Consider the following 25,144-nt stretch of genomic DNA (forward strand, 5'->3'; position numbering starts at 1 on the left):
ATAAAAATAGGTAAAAAAACTTTTTAAGTTAAACGATTTTATGTTAAACATACATTGCAATGTTTAAGATAAATGTACTAAAAACCAAAAAATAATAAAATAGATACAGTCGTGGGAATTATAAACATATGCATAGACTAGACTAAAATAAAACCGTGGGGCACGTCAATTGTCTACAAATTATCGACTTAATGTGCGATAGAAGAATCGTTTAATTGTGCTACATTATTTAATTAGTGCTACATTATTGCAAAGTTTCTTGCCCGTTAGTTTATTGCAGTCCAACTCCTCTATACGTAGTCCCTGCAAAGATCTTACTCTACTAAGAGCCACGTAGGCTTGACCTTCTTCAAACAGTTTCGCACCTAAGTATACGACTGCGTGATCCACAGTACTGCCCTGCATTTTATGTATTGTAGAAGCCCATGATAGTATTAAAGTCAACATTCTTCTTTCAGCCGTCCCGTAATTGTACTTAGCTGGAAACTGTATGGCTTTCGGGTGTATAAAATGTACTGTATAGTGCACTGTATTCTTCTTGTCAAGCCCTTTTATTTGATACCCATATTGGTGGGATTGATAAAAAATTTTTATCAGCAATTTGGTAGCGGCGGCCATCTTAGATTTCGATTTTGCATAGTAAATTGTATTCTACTTGTTGAGACCTTTCATTTGATACCCATGTTGATGGGATTGATAAAACCTAAGTTATCCGCCATTTTGCAGAGGCCGCCATCTTGGATTTTAATTTTATATAGTACATTGTATTCTACTGGTTGAGCACTTTCATTTGATACCCATATTGATGGGATTGATAAAACCTACGTTATCCGCCATTATGTAGCGGCCGCCATCTTGGATTTCATTTTATAGTATATTGTATTCTGCTTGTTGAGCCCTTTCATTTGATACCCATATCGATGGGATTGATAAAACCTACGTTATCCGCCATTTTGTAGCGTCATCTTGGATTTCAATTTTTTATAGTATATTGTGTTCTGCTTGTTGAGCCCTTTCATTTGATACCCATATTGATGGGATTAATAAACATAAATTATCCGCCATTTTGTAGTGGCGGCCATCTTGAATTTATAATGATAATGAATAAACATAATTGTATTGTCACCAAAATCCAAAGTGTATACAAAATTTCAGATTAATCGGTTGACAGGAAGAGGGTGAAATTTTAATTACTAAATTTGACCCAAGAATAAATAATAAAACAAACTGGGTGAGCTAAATAAAACCATTTAAAAAAACAGAAGCTTTATTGAGTAAATAATAAATAAATTAAAAAATTAACTAAAGGGAAAAGTATGGAGAACAGATTACCTGTGTTACGGATGGGGATCGAAAACGAAGTGTCAATAATAATGCCGAAAGGTCGCGTAGGCGCAAAAACAACACTCATTAGAAAACTCCTAGATGACAGATCACTGTTGCAACAAAAAAGGAGTAGGCCGTTTTCTAACGAGTATTCAAATCGAACACAATGAATGTAAGGCGAAAAGCGAGCATTACCAAACAATGCAAATTTAAACTAAATATTAATTCTTACTTAAACACTTACCGTCGAATTTCGTAAACTACCGAAATTATAAGCATTTTAATTTTAGCAAATTTTGTCGGTAACCAAAAAATGAGTTATTGCAGAAAAGTTGTTAATGTCACCGAGATCAAAAAACTTTTCGACTTATAAGTATTTTGTCAGGATTTTGCTATAAGTTTGACGATTGATTTCTGATATATTTATTCGACCATGTTTTGTCAAAACCCAAAAATGTGTGTTCATAGTCTCAAAAAGTACTGCGAATAGTATTTGGAGTCTATGATTAGTAGTCTGTATTACCCGACTCCGATTACGCCTTCTTGTTATAATGTAGTTTATAGTACGATTGTACGGATTCAATCACATCGGTTAAAGAAGTAAAGTTTTTGCGTTTTATGACAAAAAAAATATTATTTTCGTAGGTTATTGACACAGTAGACAATTTTAGATTGGAATTATTCGATACAAGTCCAATATGTACTAGCGGATGCATGTATTACAATATACATACGTATGATATATACGTATTATATATCTCGATATGCATTAAAACCTGAATCTATTTTAACCACTTTCAACGTTGAGGTTCTCCAACCAAAAGGAATCCCAAAATCCATATTACAGCTGATATTCTTAGAAATTAAGGTAAGATCTTCGAATACCGATAACGAAAACAACAGCATTTCTCTGCGGAAATTACAAACCAAAATGCCAATTATGAGTTAATGTGGTTTGTAATGTATAACAAAGTACCCAAACGTTATTACCCTACCTACCGTTACCGCACACAATATTTTAAAATTTCATGGCTTTTGGTCAAGTTGTTATTTTAGTACTGTTCGTACCCCTTTCGTTCGATTTACAAAAAGATCAGCCGTATCTCACCCTTACATATTAACAGCAAGACCAACGTTGCACACCAATACTAACCCAAAATCAAAAAATACAGATTCCAGCACTGTCCCTATACACAACAACAAATTGAGTGCCATTATGTACTCTTCGTACCCATAAGTACGATTTTCCGAAACTACCTCAATCCTTCACTTCAACAGTGACCTTAATTCGAAAAAACATGATTCCAGCCCTGTCGGTGCACTCAAATCCAAATTGTACCATTTGGTATATTTCCTGTCCATAAGTACGAATTTCAAAACTACTTCCATGTCTCAATCCTACACTTATTGGGTGTAGGGATACAGTTGGAATCTGTATTTTGGAGTCAGGGTGAGTGCTGGTGTGTATCGTTGGTATACGAGTATGGAGATGGTTTAAGAAATACGTACCATAAATATACAAAAGGTACTAAATCGTTATAAATTTTGTATTGGCTGTAGGGACAGAGCTGGAATTCTGAAATTTGGCATAGGTTTGAGATATGGTGATGGTTTGGAAATCAATAACATGGACAATGTCTTGGTGTAGAATTGAGATAAGGAGCTTGCTTTGGAAATGCGTACTATAAGTGTACGAAAATCTAATATTATAAAAGAGTTCAGTAATTATGACCGACACACTGACTGACTGACTGATAATCAACGCCCAGGATAAACGGCTAAAACTAGAATTTTGAAATTTTGGGTGAGGGTCGCTCTTGGTCCGAAGGTGTCAAATAAGGCTGGGTTTTTAGAAATTCTAACTAGAAGGACATGAAAAGTCCTAAAAGGTACTAAATATGGTACCATTTGTATTTGACGAACCGGTAGAGTTAGTATTCTGACATTTGGAATGATGGCCACTAATGGAATATAAGATAAATGCACCGAACGGCTTTCAAAAATTCGAACTACAAGAGTACGAAAAGCACAAAAATGTACTATATTTGGTACCACTTGGTATTATCTGAACGGATAGAGCTACAAGCTTGAAATTTGAAATGAGAATCAAGTTTGAGAAGTTGGGTTGATACAAGGAGATGGTTTTGGAAATGTGTACCCATTTGTACGAAAAGTACTGAATGGCACTAAATTTGGTACAATAGGGATTTGGGTGAACTGATAGAGCTGAAATCCTGAAATTTGGAATAGAGATTACTGTTGGAGGGTAGGATTGGGGAAGTTTTGGAAATTCGTACTTAAGTATATGAAAAGTACTAAATAGTACTAAATTTGGTACAATGATAGAGTTGGAATCTCGAAATTTGTAATTGAGATTACTGTTGAAGTGTAGGATTGAGGTAGTTTTGGAAATTCGTACTTATGTGTATGAACAGTTCTAAATGGGACTAAATTTAGTACAATTTGGATTTGGGTGAACGGATAGAGCTTGATTCCTCAAATTTGGGCTGAGGGTCACAGATGAAGAGTAAAGAAGATGTACCAAAGTACTAAATGGTACAAAATCGGGTACGATGGGGATTTGAGAGAACTGATAGAACCGGGATCCCAATTTCTTAATTGAGATTACTGTTGAAGTGTAGGATTGAGGTAGTTTTGGAAATTCGTACTTATGTGTACAAAAAGTACTAAATGGTACTAAATTTAGTACAATTTGGAATTGGGTGAACGGATAGACCTGGAATCTTGAAATTGGGAATTGGAATTACTGCTGGAGTGTAGGACTAAGGTAGTTTTGAAAATTCGTACTTAGAGTACAAAAAGTACTAAATGGTACTAAATTTGGTACAATGGGAATTTGGGTGAACAGATATAGCTGGAATCCTGAAATGTGGAATTGAGATTTCTGTTGGAGTGTAGGATTGTGGTAGTTTTGGAAATTCGTACTTATGGGAACGAAAAGTACTTAATTTGGTACAATTGGGATTTGGAATCTAGAATCCTGAAATTTGGAATTGAGATTATTGTTGAAGTGTAGGACTGAGGTAATTTTGTAGTGTAGTTTTTCGTACTTATGGGTACGAAAAGTACTAAATGGTACTAAATTTTGTACAGTGGGTATTGGTGGGAGCAGATAGAGCTGGAATCCTGGAATTTGGTAAGACTACGGTTGGAGTGTAGGATTGAGACATGGAGGTAGTTTTGAAATTCGTACTTATGGACAGGAAATATACCAAATGGTACAATGTGGATTTGAGTGCCCCGAAGCGCTGGAATCCTGTTTTTTCGAATTAAGGTCACTGTTAAAGTGAAGGATTGAGGTAGTTTTGGAAAATCGTACTTATGGGTACGAAGGGTACATAATGGCACTAAATTTGTTGTTGTGTATAGGGACAGTGCGGGAATCTGTATTTTTTGGATTTATGGTGAGTACTGGAGTGCAACGTTGGTCTCGCTGTTAATATATAAGGGTGAGATACGGCTGATCTTTTTGTAAATCGAACTAAAGGGATACGAACAATACTAAAATAACAATATGGAGGTATTTGTGCAATAAAGTTTCCAGTGTTCGCCATTTCCATATAATCCCAGCAAAATGTTTGCCTCCAAAGATGCAGTTAAATGATATGTACAAGTGATTTGGAAGTGCATCAAATTATGCATTTTCACTGATGATTTTTACAAGAGCGTGACTACTGAAAGATGCACTCCAAAGCACTGCATTTTAACTAACCCTTTGGCACTGCATTTTAACTGACCCTTTGGCATTGCATTTTAACTAACCCTTTTGCACTGCATTTTAACTGACCCTCTGGCACTGCATTTTAACTGACCCTTTGGCATTGCATTTTAACTAACCCTTTGGGGTAGAATAGGAGGCAGTCCAAAGCACGTGTTTGGTACAGGCATTCTGCGGAAATTGCCATTACAAAATATGCCAGAACAAATAAAATGCATTTATTATTTGTGCAAAACAAAAATATTAACAACTTTATTACATTAACACAAATTATGAAAATTCTCCATTGAATTCAATCGCAAATATGCGTGTTTCCTTCGCTTGCATTTGTTCCAAGCTGAACTGTTTTTGCTTCATTTGCTAAATGGGTTGTCTTCCCATCACCAGTTAAGATTTCGACACGTACTCCAACAGCACCCCATTCGGAAATTTTCTTCTGGTGAGTTGCCGGAAAAATGTTCACAAATTAAATATTATTTAAATATTAAATATTATTTAGTTTGTATTAACAAGTGTTTGGACATGTTAACACGCTTATCTCTTTTTTGAAAATGAAAGCCGCTGCCTGTAGAGATTTACAATCTGATTTATGTACATATAGGGATCTCTAACAACTGCTAGTAAAATGTAGCGAACGGAGTGCCTTTTTCACGACTCCGTTTGGACTGCATCCGGATGCTGTTTAATTGTGAGGAATCGGAGTGCCTTTTTCACGACTCCGTTGAACTGCATCCGGATGTTGTTAAAATGTGACAAGTGGATGTGATTCTTTGGATTGCATCCAAATGCGGTTAAAATGTGAGGACTGGAGTGCCTTTTTCACGACTCCAGTTGAACTGCATCAAAACATGCCGTGACAGAACTAGTCCACATTGCACTACTTCCAATTTATTTTGCTGGGATATAATGTTTATTTGCTTTTATACCCTTTCCGCATACGAAGTAGCGGACACTTTGCTAGTAAGGAATAGTTTTGTAAAAACAATATAAAATATTTGTGTTCCAATTTATTTCGCATACAACCCACGCTTCAAGGTGAATATAGCAGGCAACATATAAATAATTTTAGTTCCAAGGTGTGTATACATTTTAGGTGGTATGTGATCAATATAAAGGAAATGTTGTAGGGATTTTTCACTGCTAAAACGCTTTCTCTAGTCCCATTTCGATAGGACTTGCAGCTTCAAAGCAAAATCCTAAATCCTAAACCTAACAAAAAACTAAAAATGTGAACTTTGACCACGATTTATTTAAAAATCCCTCCATAGACTTTTTTCTTGTTTTTGAATTTTTCTCATCTATGAACAGTGCTGTTTCAGAATCCGCAACAACTTTCCAGGTGTAAGCGGTTTTCATTTAAAGTTAGTTAAGGCGCACCTTGCATGACATTGTTTTATATGGAGGCGATACAGTTCGAGCATTATCCCAATTTGAACTTCTATATCTCAAAAACGGTAAAACCGACGAAAATATCTAAAAGTCAATCTTGTAGAGAATTTTCACTGCTCAATATTTTCACTGCTACCAAGCAAAATCGTGAAAACTTAAAAAACGCTAATAATATGAACTTTGACTGCAATTTATTTAAAAAGCCCTACGGCGATTTTTTCTTGTTTTTTGATTTTTCTCATCTATGAACATTTTAGATTCAGAATACGCAAAAAGATCCCAGGTGTAAGTACCCTTCATTTAAAGTTAGTTCAGGCGCACCATGGTCTTTTACGATGGGTGGTCAGGGAATACCTAAAATATGATTAGACAGAAACTCGTTTTATCACAAAATAAAACGAATTAGGCCAAGAAATTTTTGCATATTTTGCATATCGTGTATATTTTGACATATTTTTACATATTTGCGTAAAATGAACATATGCAAAAACAGATGCATGGATTTGTGGCCGGAATATCCCAACAAAATGGCTGAAATTTGGTATTTAGTCTTCGTTGAGGGTATAAAACTTTCCACCTGAAATTTCTCGGTATAGGTCCACGGTTGTGTCCCCAATATCCCACCGATTAAAATTTGGTACCGCCGAAATGGCTGAAATTTGGTATTTAGTATTCGTTGGTTGTATAAAACTTTCCATCTGAATTTTGTCAGTATAGGTCCACACCTTCATATTGCCTCCATAGAAGGGTACCTCTACCGATTTCCTATATTTTGAAGGTTGTGGGCTCAATATTTCCGCCGAAGTGGCTGAAATTTGGTATTAAGTCTTCATTGGTTGTAAAAAACTTTCCACCAAAAATTGTTCGGTTTAGGTGCAGGCCTTCTTATTGCCTCCATAGAAGTGTACCTCCCGATTTCCAGTATTTTGAAAGTTGCGGCCTCAATATCCCTACGAAGTGGCTGAAATTTGGTATTAAGTCTTCATTGGGGGTAAAAAACTTTCCACCTAAAATTTGTCGGTTTAGGCCTTCATATAGCCCCCTTAGAACGATACCTCCGGATTTTCGGTATTTTAAAGGCTGTGGCTGCGGGCTTACATTTCTCTATTTTATTGACTTGTCTGAAGAGAATTTTAAACAGAAAAATTTTACACACAAACACTTTGGTAATATATAATTAATATAATAATATAATTAATTAATATATTTGTTGCATAAGAAAATAAAAAATGCATAAATTTTGCATATACACATATTATTTTTTGCATATGCACAATTTATGCATTTTGCATATGTCATATGTTTTGACTGCAATTTAATCAGAAGCGAAAAATATGCCCAGTCCCAAAAATTTGACATGAATAGGACCTAAAATAGGGGTTGCATAAAATTGCGTTGTCTACTCATCATTCTGTTTCCAATTCGGATAAACCAACAACCAAATTGAGAGTGGTTTTCAACGCCTCAAATGGGAACAGTTTAAATGATATTCTGCATGTCGGTCCGACACTTCAATCAGATTTACTCATTCTCAAGCCAAATTTATATAAGGTAGAAGTGACAATCAGCTGTATTTTTACTTTTTTTAAATTAGGTTTTCAAAATGTAATAGGATCTACTCATGAAATTTGAAAAATCGAAATTTGCTACCATTAAGTACTTCTTTTCATCGTACACGTGGCAAATTTATATAAGGTAGAAGTGACAATCAGCTGTATTTTTTAAATTAGGTTTTCAAAATGTAATGGATTAGGTTAGGTTGAAAAGAGGGGCGAGTAATCGCCACATGTCCTGGAGGACATACACATAAGCCATGAAGTAGGGCTGTTGTGCGCTCTAGTCTAAGTTTTTTGAAGAAGGGGACTCTACTATAATTTATTTAAGGAACTCTGATCCCTTAACAAAGTCCCGTAATTGTTTAAGTCGTCTACAATTACCTGATTAAGATCTGGTATTGTGTCGTTCCCTAAAAACTGGGATCTGATGTTTGCGAAAGCGGGGCATTGGCAGAGAAAATGCTCCAATGTCTCATCATCCTCTCCGCATGCCCTGCATACGCTGTTGTCCAGGTGACCTGTAAGAACACCTGTAAGTCTTCTCAACTCTGCTTTACCTAGCAGTAATAGGTTTTTAGATATTTCGATCTCTGGTTCTTCAATAAAGAGACCCAGTCCCGTTCTCCCACCTAGCATGGAGCCGTCTGTATAACAACAGTTTCCAGTCGGCATTTGTGCTAGATTTCCGCCGATCCACGAGTCTCTGTCTGGAATTAATGCCTCGCATGAGGCAGCTACAAAAGTTTCAGGTATACGGTTCGGTACAATGTTATCCATTGACTCTCCCGTTGTTACCTGTAGAATGTTTTGATGGTATGTTACGTGGTCTTTACTGATCCACTCGTCCATCGCTTTAAGTCGAATAGCTGCGACAGCCGCTTCATACCTTATCTGGATTTCTATTGGGTGTATATATAGAATAGTTTCTAATGCCCTCGTTGATGTTGTCCTCATTGCGCCGCTTACACTTAGACAGCACATTCGTTGGACTTTCTGTAGTATTTTAAGATTACACATTTTATCCATAGCTGTCCACCAGACTACTGAAGCGTATGTTAGAATAGGTCTAACTACGCTTTTGTATAGCCAGTGTGTCAACTTAGGATTAAGACCCCACTTGGCGCCTATAGCCCTTCTACAGGTTGACCAACATCTATGAGCTTTATTGGCTCTATCCTGAATATGGTCTTTCCATTTAAGTTTCCTATCCAGAATTACTCCCAGATATTTGACTTTGTTGGAAATATTGATCGTCTTGTTTAGGAAAACTGGTTCTTCAAAGTGTCCCAGTTTTGTTTTCCTAGTAAACAGACATATTTCCGTTTTTTCCGGGTTTACATTAAGATCTCTTGGTCTAGCCCAGTTGTACGCTAGTTTTAGGGCTGATTCAGCTCTTCTGCATAGCAAGTTTGGATTCTTACCCCTTAGAAGTATTATAACGTCGTCTGCATAACAGACTGGGCCAAATCCCTCATCGGTTGAAGTCCTTAATAGGCTATTTATGGTAGTGACCCATAGGAGTGGGGATAAAATCCCCCCTGTGGCGTACCCTGACCAACTTTGTCCTTTATTTTTACGTCAAGTAGCCCGCAGCTTATCCATCTATTCCTTAGCATGTGGCTTATCCAGTCCCTGAGAGCCCGATTCACCTGAAACTTATCTAAGGATTGGATAAGGGTTTCGGTGCTGACGTTGTTGAAAGCACCCTCGATATCAATGCATACCGCCAGTGTATACATCTTCCTGTCGAAGGTGCTCTCGATGTGGTGTACAACCTCATGTAATGCGGTTTCCACTGATCTACCTTTAACGTATGCATGTTGTTTGTATTTAAGCATATCGTTTGGAATCTTGCTCTTAATCATGGTGTCGACTATTCGTTCCATGGTTTTAAGCAAGAAGGATGTTAGGCTTATCGGACGATAAGACTTAGGCATTGCGTAACTAGCCTTCCCAGGTTTGGGGATAAATACTACCTTCGCCTCCTGCCAGGCTTTAGGAGTATACGCCAGTTTTAAGCATGCGTTAAAAATTCCAGATAGTTTGGGCGCAATGTAGTCCATCTCTTTCTGGAGTAAGGCCGGAAATATCTCATCCGGCTCCGCTGCTTTTAAGGGTTTGAAGCTCTTGATGGCATCCTTTACCATCGCTTCATCAATTGTTGGTTCTTCCTCTGTAACACATTCCCTAACTACCGGCACCCCTGCGTGTGTCGCAGTGTTCGGCGGCAAATGCGTATTCATCAAAAGCCCCAGCGTGTCCTCAATTGTTTCCATCTTATTTCCCATATCATTCACCATGATCTCGGTTTGTGTATGGGTTTTCGATAGAAACTTTTTTATTTTGGATACATCATTTACGCTGTCTACCTGTTCACAGAAAAGTTTCCACGAATTGCGCTTTGCTGTAATAGTCATTTTGTTGTATTCTTTAAGTTTTGTGTGATAGTTGTCCCAGAATACAGCTAAATTCTTTCGTCGAGCACTGTTGTAAAGCCTTCGGACCTCTTTGCCTTTGTTACGAATTTTTCCTGTCATCCAGGGTTTTTCGTAGGCAGATTTCCTCTCTCGAAGGGGACAACTTTCTTCGAATGACTTTACTAAGACCTCCGTTATAATGTTGACATTTCTGTCTATATCTTCCGTGCTTAGGCATTCATAACTATCGTGCCCTAGCCTATCTTTTATTAGTTTTCCAAATTTTATCCAATTGGTTTTGGATTTATTTCGGAAACTTACAGTATGCAAAGTTCATATTCGTACACCCCTAAAAAATTAATAAAACCGTTATTAATTCTATATTTTATGTGCAAATATGAAATAATTGATAGGAATTACCATAACGAAGAAAGATTTAAGAATAACAAAACAAATTTTTAATTTATTTCTTCATTTAGGTGTAGATGGCGCCTATGTGGGTGGCAAAGTTCGTATTCGTACACCTATAAGCACTATATATTTGGAGTTTTTAAGGATTTTCAAAGCGAAATACCGCAAATTTTTGTTCTTTTCTTCTTTTGGAATGCCTCTGCTATAGAAATATGTAAAAATAACGGTAATTTTATGTCAAATATTAAATCAAACTTGCGATTTTTACCAAGTAAAATCCAAAAATGTATTTACTTTACCTAGGCCCGGATTACGTTTCTTCGCATTTCAAAACGCTGACAACATTTATTTTCATATTAGACCTCGAATATTGTTACAGAAGGACTGCTATTAGCTATTTTCGTCAAAAATTCGGGAATAAATTGCAATAGTTAATCATATCTAGCACATTTTTCTTAATTATTTAAAAAATTCGTCCGACTTTTTATTCATACAAAATTTTTAATAAAATTACCGTTAGTTTTACATATTTCAATACCAGAGCCATTCCAAAAGAAGAAAAGAACAAAAATTTGCGGTATTTTGCTTTGAAAATCCTTAAAAACTCCAAATATATAGTGCTTATAGGTGTACGAATACGAACTTTGCCACCACACAGGCGCCATCTATACCTAAATGACGGAATAAATTAAAAATTTGTTTTTTTATTCTTAAATCTTTCTTCGTTATGGTAATTCCTATCAATTATTTCATATTTGCACATAAAATATGGTATTAATAACGATTTTGTTCATTTTTTAGGGGTGTACGAATATGAACTTTGCATACTGTATAGTTTTCGGTGGTGGCCGTGTTTGTTTAAATCTTATATACCGAAGATCCGAGAAGGAATGCTCTTCCGAGACCCTCCAATTCTAAACGTCGTTTATAAGATTTTCGGAACATATTGTTATATCTAATACCTCTTCCGTAATCTTGTTAACAAAGGTGGCTTTATTACCTATGTTAAGGGTTATTAGGTCGATAGTATTCAAGAAATCTAAAAGGGCTTGGTCCCTTTTGTTACTATTAGTACTACCCCACGCAATGTGGTGTGAGTTAGCATCGCTACCTACTAGTACTTCGTTACCTGTTTGTTTTGCTTTCCTCACCAACCGCTGCAGCTCCGACGTAGGTGGTAGTGTCGGCGAGTCGAACGGTAAATATACTGACGCAAGGTATATATTGCCATTCCCCAGCTTCAGCACAGTTGCGTCCGATGTTGACAACTCTGGAGAGAAAAGAAAACATAAGTTTTTGTGACATATTGTACAGATTCTCGGTCGAGACCCCGTATTTGCATAAAAAAGTTGGTAGTTTATATGGTTTAGTCCAGAGACCTTGTTCTGAATAGTCCAAGGTTCCTGGATCAAGCCAATATGGATTTTACCTGTATTAATTTGCTCCATGAGGGCCATGGTTGCCATCTCGCTCCGATGGAGGTTTATCTGGATGACCTCAATCATTGGTCATCCAGTAAACGGGCTTCTTGAGAGTCGGTGATTACGGCATCGACTCCCTTTTCACTTTTGCTAGGAGGTAAAACCTCTTCGCTATTTTGTTTGGCTTCCTCGCTTTCGCCGATTACCGCCTTTCCTGCTTTGAAGCGGACAGCGTTGGAGATATAGAAAGCCCTGCCATTAGTCTTTGTCATACTAGCCATGGAGAGATGGTCAATTCCGACCACAAGGAGAGTTCCGTCCTCCTGCTCCTCCCTGTGGAAGACCTCCCATCTCTTCACGTCCAAGTCCTTGTTTTGGCGACCAAAGACTTCGAGCATGCGTTCCGTCTCGAACTTGCTGCCCATCCTCTGACGAATACCGAAGTTTTTGTTAGTTGAGGAATTTGGTCTTTCCTCACTAACTTTAGTTTGCCGCTTTCCCATGGAGGTATTATGCTGCTGATAATATCCTTGAGGGCGGCAACGTTTGCATGCTGGGCAAATTGGAACACCATCACGTCTTCTTTGGCCCCGCTGCTGATAATTTGAATTGGATCACCTCCATTCATTATGTGATCCAATATTTTATTGTTGACCATTTCCTCGATTGCTGGAAGATGGTCTTTGGGTAGCTTTCCGGAACCTCTATTGGTATCGATCACTGCATAGCAGAGTTCGTCCCTGTAGCATTTCTTGGCTACCTTGGCGTAAAATGCGGCTCTCTACCAGTCTCCGCAGCCCTCTTCCTCTTCTGCCGGGTCCGGGATTTCTTCGCAGAATCCCCAGGCACACCCTCTTCACGTTCGAGCTGACTTTGTCGCCCTCTGCCAAAGGATTCTCGGAACAGTCTGCTTTGCGTGGTACTTGACGCGGTGCACTCGAAACGTTTGCTACCATTAAACACTTCTTTTCATCGTACACGTGTAATAACAAAGACCTACGACAGTTCTGAATGCTTTTTATTTACATTTATGTTTTTCCTGAGAATTTTTTAGAACGACCCCATTATTCAATATTTTCTTTGACATAAAATTTTCTATAACAGCAATGTTGTTTTTGTAAATTTGTTAGTTGTTGAAATTCATGCAATTACCTTATATAAATTTGCCTTGGCCATTCTTATTCTAAGATGGAGATTTTTGAAATATGTGTTTAATTGCAAACTCCCCTCCGAAGAATTGTATTTCGAGATTTTCTCAATAAACCGGTTCAAGACGTAGAACTTCGAACTTCAAACACTAACCTTCCTTATCTTGCGATTGGAAGTATAACTCAATTGGACGATGAGACAGAAGGTGCATTTCAGGAGGAAGTTGTGCAAAATAAGTTGTTCCACGTTTCTCCTTCGGAGTTGGCATCTTCACAAAATTGGTGACATGGTCCTCACTGGTTATCCCTTGGCAGCTCACAGTGTGACATTCACGTGTCCGTTTATACGGATGCACTATAGGTAATTTGGGCAGGATTTTAGACAAAAAGTCGTTTTTTGCACTTTTAATAACGCGAGTTTTCTAATTTGATTCGAAGAAAGAACATGTCAAATTCTATAGATGTGCAATTTGTTTTCAAAAATATTCAAAATTCGCGGTATAATTCGAAGTTAAAATGAAAATTTCGAAATCAAAATAAAAAATGTTAAAAAAGATTAAAACTCAGAGCAGAATTTAAACACAATTTGTAAGAGTTTGGTAATAATCAAATACAAAGATATGATATTCAGTGGAATGGTGGCGGTGTTTCCTGTTTTAAGAAATAATTTTCTTAAAAATGTTTGTTACAGCAGACGAAATCGTCATATAGGTTACAACATAAAAATATTTTTTTTTTACAAAATTATAGTTTTATATTATAGACTTTTACAAAATTGTCCAACTTTGTCCCAAAATTCTGAGACCGGGAATATCTTCAGCAAAGGGTTCTGAATCTACTACATAATTACCAAGGTGCGATTTTTTGCGTTTTTTGAGTTATATCACTTTTTTGAGGTGCCCTCCTTGCAGAAAAATATATATTTTTAATTTTTTGTTTTGTGAAGGAAATATTAAACACAAAAAAGCATTCGATTTGAACTAAAACGACATTTTCTTTAAAGAAATATTCACCATGTGTTCTAAATATGTAGAGACGTGTTGTGGTCAACATTTTTGTTAATTATAGCCGTAATATGTTGTAACTAGGGATCATGATTGCGTGATTTATTTGGCCCTTTAAAAAATTATATTTATAAAGATCTTTTCGCGAATCAATAGTGTAAACATATCAATGTGTATAAAAATCTTTTGGCGGGTCAGTACTTTAGTTCATTGTAAACGTTTTTTTTTTTTTGTTTTAACCGCGTTCATTGGGTTGAAACGAATAAAATAGGTAAAATTAGAATAAAGATTAGGAAAAAGAAAAGTTGTTCGTTATATTCTTATTAAAGCCTATTTTTAAATATCATATGTTAAAATATTTGAAACAGTGCTTCAATTCGTCGCTATCCGCTTGTGCTTTAAATCTGGCCTGAAAATCCTAACAAATTGTAAAAAATTCTACTCGCGGGGTAACAATTTTTGTTTGTTATAAACGTGGTCGTTTTAAGAAGTTGAATGTGTGTACAAACATTAAGAAAAATTCTTTGGAAACATAAAACATAAAACTTCGCTATAAACGTAGTTTCTTATAACCGATGTTCGCTATATCCGAATATTACGTTGTAATTCATTGTTTTATCTTACTTTTGAATATAAAGCAATAAAAATGTATAAAAATCTCATATATCCACCGCAGTTAATTTTTGCCTCAAAAACAGGCCAAATTACCTATAGTGGGATGTCGAACTTCGGTCAGTCAGGAGTCATGTTACTTCTATCGAGGACTAGATAGGGCACTACGTGTCATCACATGCTTGCTCAGATTTCCATATAATACGCATCCTGCTAATAGAGGAAAATATCATTATAAAAGGTCCACACTTACCAATTCTGATTGGAATAGTAAGATTTCGTTTTGCTGCTTTACTTCACAAAATTCCGTTACATTCGAAAAGTTCTCCCTTGTGTTTAAATCCATTTCTGGATCAAACAAGAGTAGTGAGATTATGGCTCAATCTCCTACTCTTTCCACTTCAGAACGGCATCCAATTCTCTTACCATATCGTAGCAGGCTCGAAAAACTTTTGGAGGAACAAATTCATATAGAACACGGAGTAAACCAACTAATGCTTCGTACGCTTCGCTTGGAGTATTGTATTCTTCGTTCGACTTCGTTGATTAGGGCGACAATATGATATTGTCGACTGTGACTTTCAGCAAAGAACACACTTGCACTCATATCGTGGCGTCCCTACCTCCGAAAAGAACGTCTATTTCAAGACCATTTGATATAACAGGTATCGATTTTGCTGGTCCTTCTTCTTTATTGTCAAAATTGTCAAAAAATTACATACTTATGTTTTTATAAGTTATTAACAAAATAGGAAAATATATGTCTATTTCTCGCTATGCATATTAAATTTTCTGCGTTCTGGAATTCTGTCCACTGCTGGATATTTTGAATCCATAACATCTCTTTTCTTCCTCTGGTACGTCTTCCTTCTATGTTTGTTTGCAGTATTTCCTGGAGAACGATGTATTTATGTTTTCGCATAATGTGCCATAGATATGCCGTTTTCCGTTTCTTTATGTTGTTTAATAATTCTCTTGTGTTATTCATTCTTCGCAATACTTCAATATTTGGTACATGCAGGACCCATGGTATTTTTAGTGCCCGACGGTATACCCACATTTCAAATGCTTCGAGTCGTTTGATATCTGCCGCTTTTAACGTCCACACTTCAAAAGAATATGACAAGACAGGCCATATATAGGCTTTTATGAATCGAGATTTTGTTGCAACAAGTATATCATGGCTAGTTAGGACTTTTTTTGTATTTATGAAATGCATCTCTTGGCATTTATATGCGACATTTAATTTCTTATCAGTAGTCCCATTGACCATTCAGCTAAACTCCCAGATATTTGAAACTTTGTACCGTCTCAATATGGAAATTTTGTATTTTTAAAATCAACTCGTTGTGAGTGTTGTTCTTATTATTATATTATTATACTTATTATCATAAATTTGGTTTTGAGGGTGTTTATTTTTAGCCCAAACAACTCACTACATGATGTTAGTCTATCAACAAGATTTTGTAGGCCTGATATGCTGTCGGAAATTAATGTAGTGTCATCAGCATATCTGATATTATTTAGGTAATTGTTGTTTATCAATATACCATCTTGGATGCCATCTATTGCTTCGTGAAAAAATTTTTGTGCGTATATGTTGAAGAGTAGTGGAGATAAAATGCATCCATCCATATTAAAGCCTCTTGGGTTCCTTTCCTTCTTTCTCCCATTTCCTTTTCACATTTTTCATATATTCTCTTCTGGATAATTTTGAGAAAAATTTGAAGGACATGGCTCATAAAACTGATGGTACGATAGTCATTGCTTTTTTTGGCATGGGTTTTTTCGGTATTGTTATGAAGGTGGATTTTACCCAATTCTGTGAACATATACCAGTATCGTAGATGTAATTAAACAGTTTTGCCAGTAGCTCAATGTTGCTATTATTTATCATTTTTAATAATTCAACTGGAATTTCATCAGGGCCTGCAGCTTTTCCATCTCGAAGGGATTTTATTGTGGATTCTACTTCATTTTTTGGTGCAGTTTCCTGTCATTTAATCTAATGCATTGTTGACGCAGAATGATCTGTTTTTATCCCTAAATAGTTTTTGGATATATTCTTTTTAGATATCTTTCTTTTCTGCTATTTCAAGGACATGTTCATGTTGTTATTGAAAAGGACAGATGGATTTGTATTGCTGCAGGTTGAAATCGTCATGTAGGCTCATAAGTCTTTCAGTTTCTTGACATTGAGTATTTAGGCGATTATTTTTTGCGTTACGTATCTCCCTTGGAATTTCTCTATTTAATTCCAAATACTTTTCGTAGTCTTTATTTCTAAATGTTCTTCTTTCATCCATTAGCTGCAGGATTTCTTGAGTCATCCAATTTTTGGTCTTGGGTTTTATAAAATGTCCTAAGGTATTTCTGGCTATTGAGTTTATAGTATTCTTTACATTATTCCATATATTTTCTATATCTTCGCTGTCGACATTATTCAGCTCCGTATTTATTCTTGTATATACATCCGATTTTAGTGTTTGTTTTTGAAGTTTTCCTAAGTCAAGTTTTTTTTGTTGTGCCCAGGGTTTCGGAGTCGAGGCATTTTCAGTTCGACTCCGACTCTGGAGTCGACTTTTTCACGACTCCAGACTCCGCAGCCGTCTCCGAGGGCAATTTTTAATACCACTCAAAATATGTACAAGTTTCCAATTTTTTCTATATGTTGGCTTTTTCATAAGATATTCCTTGATAGAACATTCGTTCAATATAATACAAAACTACAAAACTTGCATATAAGTACTGAACTTGTCCCATTGAAATGAAAACTCATTAAAAGCGAAGTTAAGTTCGACTGGCACCCTTCCCCCTGAGAAAATCTTTAAGCTTTGAATATTGTCGTCTGAACAGGGCTATAAAATCGTTGGCATATACAATTCGGCTTGATAAGAATTCTGTGAAGAATTTAAAATATATACATAACTTAAAATTCTGTACTGAATTCAACAGGCATACTGACATGGCTAAATAGTCATAGAAATTGATTATGATGGAGCTCTAATGATAGTACATATCCTTCGAGTATAATATAATATAGTTTTTGAGTATAATATAGTTTTTGAGTATAATATAGTTTTTGCCTACATGTTTTCATAGTTTTTTATAATATGTATAAACGGGCCAAACAAAATTTTGTTTTGTTTGCCTCTTTAGTATGAGTTTTTAGTTTTATGCGCTGGTCCACTTTTTCGCTGGTCAACTTAATATCAAATCCTTGGAATTCTGTAACTCATCGCAGAATGAAAAGTATCAATAAAATTTGAACATACTGTTGCTATCGGAAGGACTTAGCGACAACTTTGTATTGGCTGTTAACTTACCGGCAAATTTCGTTAATTACAGAAACGATTTTTGTCGATAACAAAAAAATAGTTTGAGAATCTCACTACAGGTTGATGTTGTAAAATAACAAAAGGTTACATGCAGTTTCCATACTATTCCTTTTTTCTTTGTCCAAAAGTACAGCAAACAGGAGGGGTGACAGAGGACACCCTTGTTTGAATCCAGCGTTTGTTGTAAATGTTTCGCTTTGCATCCCGTTGTGTCTGATGTGGAGCGTGGATCCATCGTACATTTTTTGGATTATAATTATTATTTTTAGAGGTACACCTTTTATGCCCAGGCACTCCCATATGGCATTTCGTTTGATGGAATCAAATGCCTTTTTGAAGCCAAAAAATACTAGATATAATGGAGCTCTCCATTTTATTGACTGGTCAATTGTGATAGCTAGGGTATTAATCTAATCGATGCAGCTACGATTTGGACGAAATCCTGCCTGTTATTCCCTTATAGTTTCCTCTACACATTCCAGCCTTTTATTTATAAAAATTGCCATCGTTTTGTAGATAGTGTTGAGGAGAGTTATCTCTCTTCAGTTGGTTGGGTCATTCTTTTTCGGTAAATTAATTACGGCGCCTTTCGTCCACGAATTGGGTATATCTTCATTACACCAGGCGTGATGAATGTATGGGTAAAGAATTTCCGCCGACATTACGGGATTTTCTTCGGTGCTTGTAAGCATTTCGCCGTTTATATGTTTAATGACTGTATTCCGCTTTGGATTTTTGTTTGAGATGCGGTTTATAAGATTGTGCAGTTCTCTGACGTTATATGTTGCTGCAGCTACTTCTGCATCTTTTGCCATGTCCTCGAAGTATTTTCTTTTGTCGTAGGTTACGATTTGCTAGTTTCTGCATCTTTAACATATTTCTTTCCTGTATGAGTTCCCAGGTTATACCCTCCACCATAGTATGAAGGGGAAATTAAGTTTATTCTTTCGCTTGTAACGCATTGAAATAAATATTAACAACCCTATAAAGTATATGAATTCTTGATCAGTAGTGCTATTCTCTAACACATTTTTTGAGTTACCGACAAAAATCGGTAACATTTAAATGCAAAAAAAAAAAGAATAAAAGATTCATTGACAACACTGTTTCTATCGGTAGAACTTTACCACTACTTTGTATTGGTCGCTAACTTACCGAATAATAATTATCGATATTATATGCATTTTAATTTTACAGATTTTTGTCGATATCTCAAAAAATGAGTTAGAGAATCGCACTACTGGGCAAAAGTCTGAGTCGATCCATGCATCTCAGCGGTCTAAGTCACCATCAACTTGCCAAAGCTTCCGATGACAAATGTTGATGATAAAATTTTATTATGCAGAAGGACAAAGCTGCCACAGTATTTGTAATAAAGCATTGAAAGAAGTTTGGAATTAAATAACTGACTTTAATCCGTATATACAAATATCGAATGATTTACGTATAAATTCCTGTTTTCAAGCTTAGCCTTCGTTCGCCAACTAAAATAACATTCTAATAACCATCCGTGAAACGTAGCGTAATGGTTGAATGTATGTCGGTGGACTCCTAATTTTTCATAACAGCTCAACTCGAAGAAAAGTTTTTTCAGAATATTTCATGGTGTAGGGTATAAAAAGGACCGCCTTAACGCTTTTAACTTGTTAAAAATAAATTTATTGCTTCAAAAGATAGATAGTTTCGATATACATATATCAATAAACAAATATTTCCACAAAGACTCTGCCCATACGGATTAATCACTTGAGCCCAAAAGTATTTTTAATTTGTTTTAACTTGTCTACGGTTGGAAGCAAACTCATGAAAATTCATGACTTTTATTTTCTGGAAAACAAGTAAAGAGGTATCAGTCGGCTTTGCCGACAAAAATATATGCTCTCAGCTGTGTATGAATTGGTACTTTTATCCATGATAGATCGAATACCGGATCGAATACCAAAAACTTTTTCTCAAAAATTATGCATTTAGGGAGTTTTCAGAATTTGGAACTGAACTTCTTTGAACAGAACTTGCAGACAAAAATATTGAAACTTTTGGGGAATTTATCTTCATGATTGTGAACGTTCAGAATAAGTATTTACGGTTTGTAAATAATTTGATTTGGATAACAGGGCAAAAGGGTTGCACATTTGCGGAGAAGGTACCTGAATGAATGGACCGATATATCCATTTTGTAAGTGGATCTTATTTTGAGAGTCTTCCCATTTGATAGTTATAACTCCCACCAACCATTTTAGCTTGTCACCGCATATTTCTTATTTACCATTATGTCAGGAAGCATGGACTTGACTTTGAAAAATAGATTATGGACTTAAAATAAATTTGGACATAATATTAAGAAATCCAATATTTTGACCAAATCGGTTGATTCGTTCGAGAGTTATCATGCACTCCAGTCAGATAAGCAGACGGGCGGATAGGGCTGAATGACACCAAATTGTCTGAAACAGATTTCTCTTGCCCATTAAAATTTTGATGAAGGCAGTGAAACAAATTTCTAATTGATTTTCGATATATACTCCACGACAGACATTTCATTTTATGCACTTCCACTCACACAATACTGAAATAGAAAATTTTTTGTATGAAAGATAAGTATAAAGACTCTAGACCCCTATACAGATCGAGTATAGCATATTAAATATGGAGTATATTTCTTACGTAATTCCATGTCCCTTTATTATTTGGAAATGGAATATAATGACATAAAAAAGTAATTCAGATTTTACTGAATTGCCATTTAAATTTTTCAATAAATTAAAAAATGTCAGAAAGTGAGGAAAAAGGTAATGATTTGTTACTGTAGCTCAACAAATTTTAGTCGACCAAACAATTCCGGACACGGGCCTCCTGCCCACCCTGCGTACGTCCCTGGCCACCATATAAAGTACTCCGTTTACTCAGTTTAAAGTATGTAGATGGTATTAGTCCCATTGCACAACCGAATTGATTGTAATTTTGTATTTTGTGTTTCCCGTAGTTCGATTCTCTAACTGATTTTTTCAGTTACCGGTAAAATTAAAATAATTATAATTTCGATAATTAACGATATTATTCGGTAAGTTGGCGAGCAATAAAACGTAATCGTAAAATACTACCGATAACAACAGTGTTGTTAACTTTTATTTAAACTTTTCATGCTTAATTTTACGTTTTAAAGTTACCGATTTTGTCGGTAACTCAAAATATGAGTTAGAGAATCGGGCTACAGAGGCTAAAAAACATTTCCACCAAAAATTGTTTATATAGGTCCACGTTTTGATATAGCACCCATAGAACGGCACCTCCCGATTTTAGGTATTTTAAAGGTTGTTGCTATATTATTCTACCAAAATAACTGAAATTTGGTATTTAGTCTTCTTATGGGCAACAAGGGTGTTTCATTCGCACACATTTTCGTTACGGCATACAGAAACAGGCTGTTAGTCTTCTTTGAAACTACAAAACTTTCCCTTAGAAATTTGTCGGTATCGGTCCACGTTTTGATAGGACGGTATCTCCGGATGTTCCCCTTGGTATTTGATATATCCCCCATAGAACGGTGCTTCCGATTTTCGGTATTTTGAAGTTGACCTCTTTATCACCCCGAAATGGCTAAAATTTGGCATGTAGTCTTCTTTGCGACCACAAATTTTAACCAGAAATTTGTCAGTACAGGGGCTCAATTCTGTTTCTAGGAAAATGTGAAATAAAACTTTTATAAAGGAAAAAAACTGTCAAGTGAAAAAAATATATAAAGGAAAAATTTTTCATTTTAAATTTTCATAGTCCACGTTTTGATAGGACGGTACCTCCGGATGTTTGTTATTTTAAAGGTTTTAGCCAAGGGATTAGGATTAGTCTACTGTAGGGACTTAACTTAGTCTTTCGGATTCTCAAATAAGTGAGATAATAATTGAAAAAACAAGTGAGATAATAATTGAAATGTGTTGACTACAAAAGAACATGAATAATAACGAACTATATAAACGGATAACAAAAAGAAATCGATTATTTTCATTCATAACTTTACGACTGTTTGCGCAGTTGTCGGGACGCCTACGTCACAAACGCAAGTTTTGAATTTTTGACAATCAATACATGTACTTAACTGTCCTGTCATGTGTAAACGCAGGGTTATTTAACACACCCATTTAAATGATTAGTCAATATTGTTGTTTTGTCCCTTCTTGCTCTATAAAAGTAACTTTTTTCAAGCATTATCCATATAATAAGTGTAACTAGATACAACATACTACATTTTGAATACATCGAAAACACCGAAAAATTAAATTCTTTTAAAATTTACAACATTTTATAATCTTATACTATAGCTGCTTTTGAATCCTTTTGGCTACACCTTTTATTATATTTTGTTTTGATAATCTGCCTCTATTTCAGATATGGGAAAGAATTCATCGCCCCAAAACCTTTTTACAAATGGAAGATCACAATTCATAACAAAAAACAACTCACGAGTGGTAGTTCAAAAAGGTGGATTGGCTATTCTGCCGTGTGTTGTTAAATTGAATTCGGCAGCTACTGTAAGTATCACGAAACAATTTCTAATAATATGTATTTTGGTTCCCATGTTCTTTATATTACGTAAAGTTTTTTTTTTACAGAAACAATTTTCTCACATTTGTGCAAAGAAACAAAAAAGTATTTATTTTTATTCTACAAAGAAAATACCATAAACATCAGAAAATTTATATAGAAGAAAATATCCAGGACATGCATTAATTAAAACCCTACTACATAATTTTCTGGGCTAGGTAAAACTACTTACGACCATGTATTGCGTTGTATACAGTGACTTGAAAATCGCGACAAGAGTGCCACGATGGAAATTACAAAGACGTTACATTTGATAGGTTTATAAGTCCGAAACAGAGAAAATGTGGTAAAAATAAGTTAAATTTCTGCTTTTCCACTTCAAAGATTTATATTTTTCTCAAGAAAATGAATGCATATCGATGGGTTTCATGCAGTTTCGTTGGCTGTGGACATCCACAGCACCGAAAATAAAAAAATCCCACAGCCGAACGTTTTAACTTTATAAGTTTTTTATCTTCTTTCATAAGATTTTTTTAAGCTGTAAGCATAGATTTTTTGACATTCCAACACCCTAATACACATTTTCTGCCCAATATGTGTATTGGCAATGGACATTTACGGCCCTTTATTTTTATTTATAAGGAGTTTTTTGTAAAAGTTTACCACATCCGACAAATGATTTGTGTAAATTCATAGGTTGGTTCTATCCTGGTGAACCATTAAACCATGATACAATTTTGATATGATTTAATAAACGGCATTAGTGAAACACGTTAGTTATTGAAAACAGTAGCCCATAGTTCCTCTCCAAACGGTATGTGTTGGCAAAATTGGTTGGTTTTATTCAGATTAACCGAGTGATGTTGGTAATACCAGCCGTTTCGAATTGTCAGTGTTTTTTTGCTTGTTTTGTTTTTTTTTTTTCTTTTTGACAGATAAAAAGGTTTGTCGTATTTGGATCACAGACAATACTGGATAAGAATATGTTATTTAATGAACACATATTGCCACAAAAGTTCTATAATCCCTTCATAAGTAGGAAATCAACCTTAAGCCTGGTTACAAATTAAAAATATTTAAAGTCGCTTTTAAAGCTATGCTATTTTACGCCTCTCCTTTATGGCGATGCAGCAAATTGCCACTTAAAAAGACTACAAATAAGTTTAAATAAAATATTAAAAATTATGGAAACGTGTCATACCGTTTTTCTACATCACGACTTCATTTACAATATAAGATAAAATGGATTTCATTATTGAAAAATTTACTGATAAGTGTTCCAACTCAACATATGAACATCTCAAATCCTAAGGTTTATAAATAGTGCAATTGTTAAAAAATTAAAAGTACTCCGAGGATTCATTTTTATAAAAGTATAAAAACGTTTATTATAAAGGGTTGACAACAGACTTTGAAAATTTTTCAATACAATATTCTCAATACACATTTTCAATGACAATAAACATTTATAGAAATCAATGCTACATTGATAAATTTGAACAAGTACAAATTATTTAAGTTATAAATACATAAAAGTCAACACGCCTCCTCAATTTAAATAGTTTCTTTTTAAGTCTGGAGTGTTATCCCCAATAGCCTAAACTTCATCATTACTCTCTATTACAGAGAGTAATGTTTTTCAAAACGAACTGACAGTGTTGCAAAATTTTTCTCTTAGTTCTCTTAGTTCTTTGTATTGAAACAAAGAACCCTTCCCCAATTTTATGACGACTCGAGCTCAAGAATAAGTGTAACTGATGAATTCATTTAAATGCGAATTCAACCGAAAACACCTAAAAACTCTCGTAGCCGCATATGTAAACCAAATTAACTACTCCCACTGTCATGTGTCTCCACATTGCAGAGAATGCACATAACTATTTTGATAGTTGTCGAAAAATGACAACAACCAATCCTCCACGGTGCTCTGTGTCTATTGTTAGATTCACTTTGGCAGTTTTGTTGAGATGTGTGTTTTACTTACTATTTGTTTGTAGTCAAGCCTATTCTCATATTTGTTGTTTTCAAATTTAAAAACAACAAGTTTAAAGTGGGATGTAGTTAAAATTGATTACTGTTGTTGTTATTTTTCGACAAATATCAAAATAGTTATTTGCATTCTCTGCAATGTGGAGACACACGACAGTGGGAGTAGTTAATTTGGTTTACGTATGCGGCTACGAGAGTTTTTAGGTGTTTTCGGTTGAATTCGCATTTAAACGAATTCATCAGTCACACTTATTC

At 35.3% G+C, this 25,144-nt stretch overlaps 1 protein-coding gene across 2 annotated transcripts in view; it reads left to right on the top strand.

Annotated features, from left to right (window-relative positions):
• dpr19 (defective proboscis extension response 19) overlaps positions 1-25,144 on the top strand; it is a 319,322-nt gene that overhangs the window by 144,884 nt on the left and 149,294 nt on the right. For both annotated transcript variants that reach the window (XM_073968693.1, XM_073968694.1), the window contains one exon: positions 22,745-22,887. In XM_073968693.1, coding sequence (XP_073824794.1) covers positions 22,745-22,887 — 143 coding nt within the window. The remainder of the gene's footprint in view (positions 1-22,744; positions 22,888-25,144) is intronic.

Source organism: Musca autumnalis, unplaced genomic scaffold (genome assembly GCF_047663935.1).
Source record: "Musca autumnalis isolate F117 unplaced genomic scaffold, ASM4766393v1 scaffold_2, whole genome shotgun sequence".
NCBI classification, from domain to species: Eukaryota; Metazoa; Arthropoda; class Insecta; order Diptera; family Muscidae; genus Musca; species Musca autumnalis.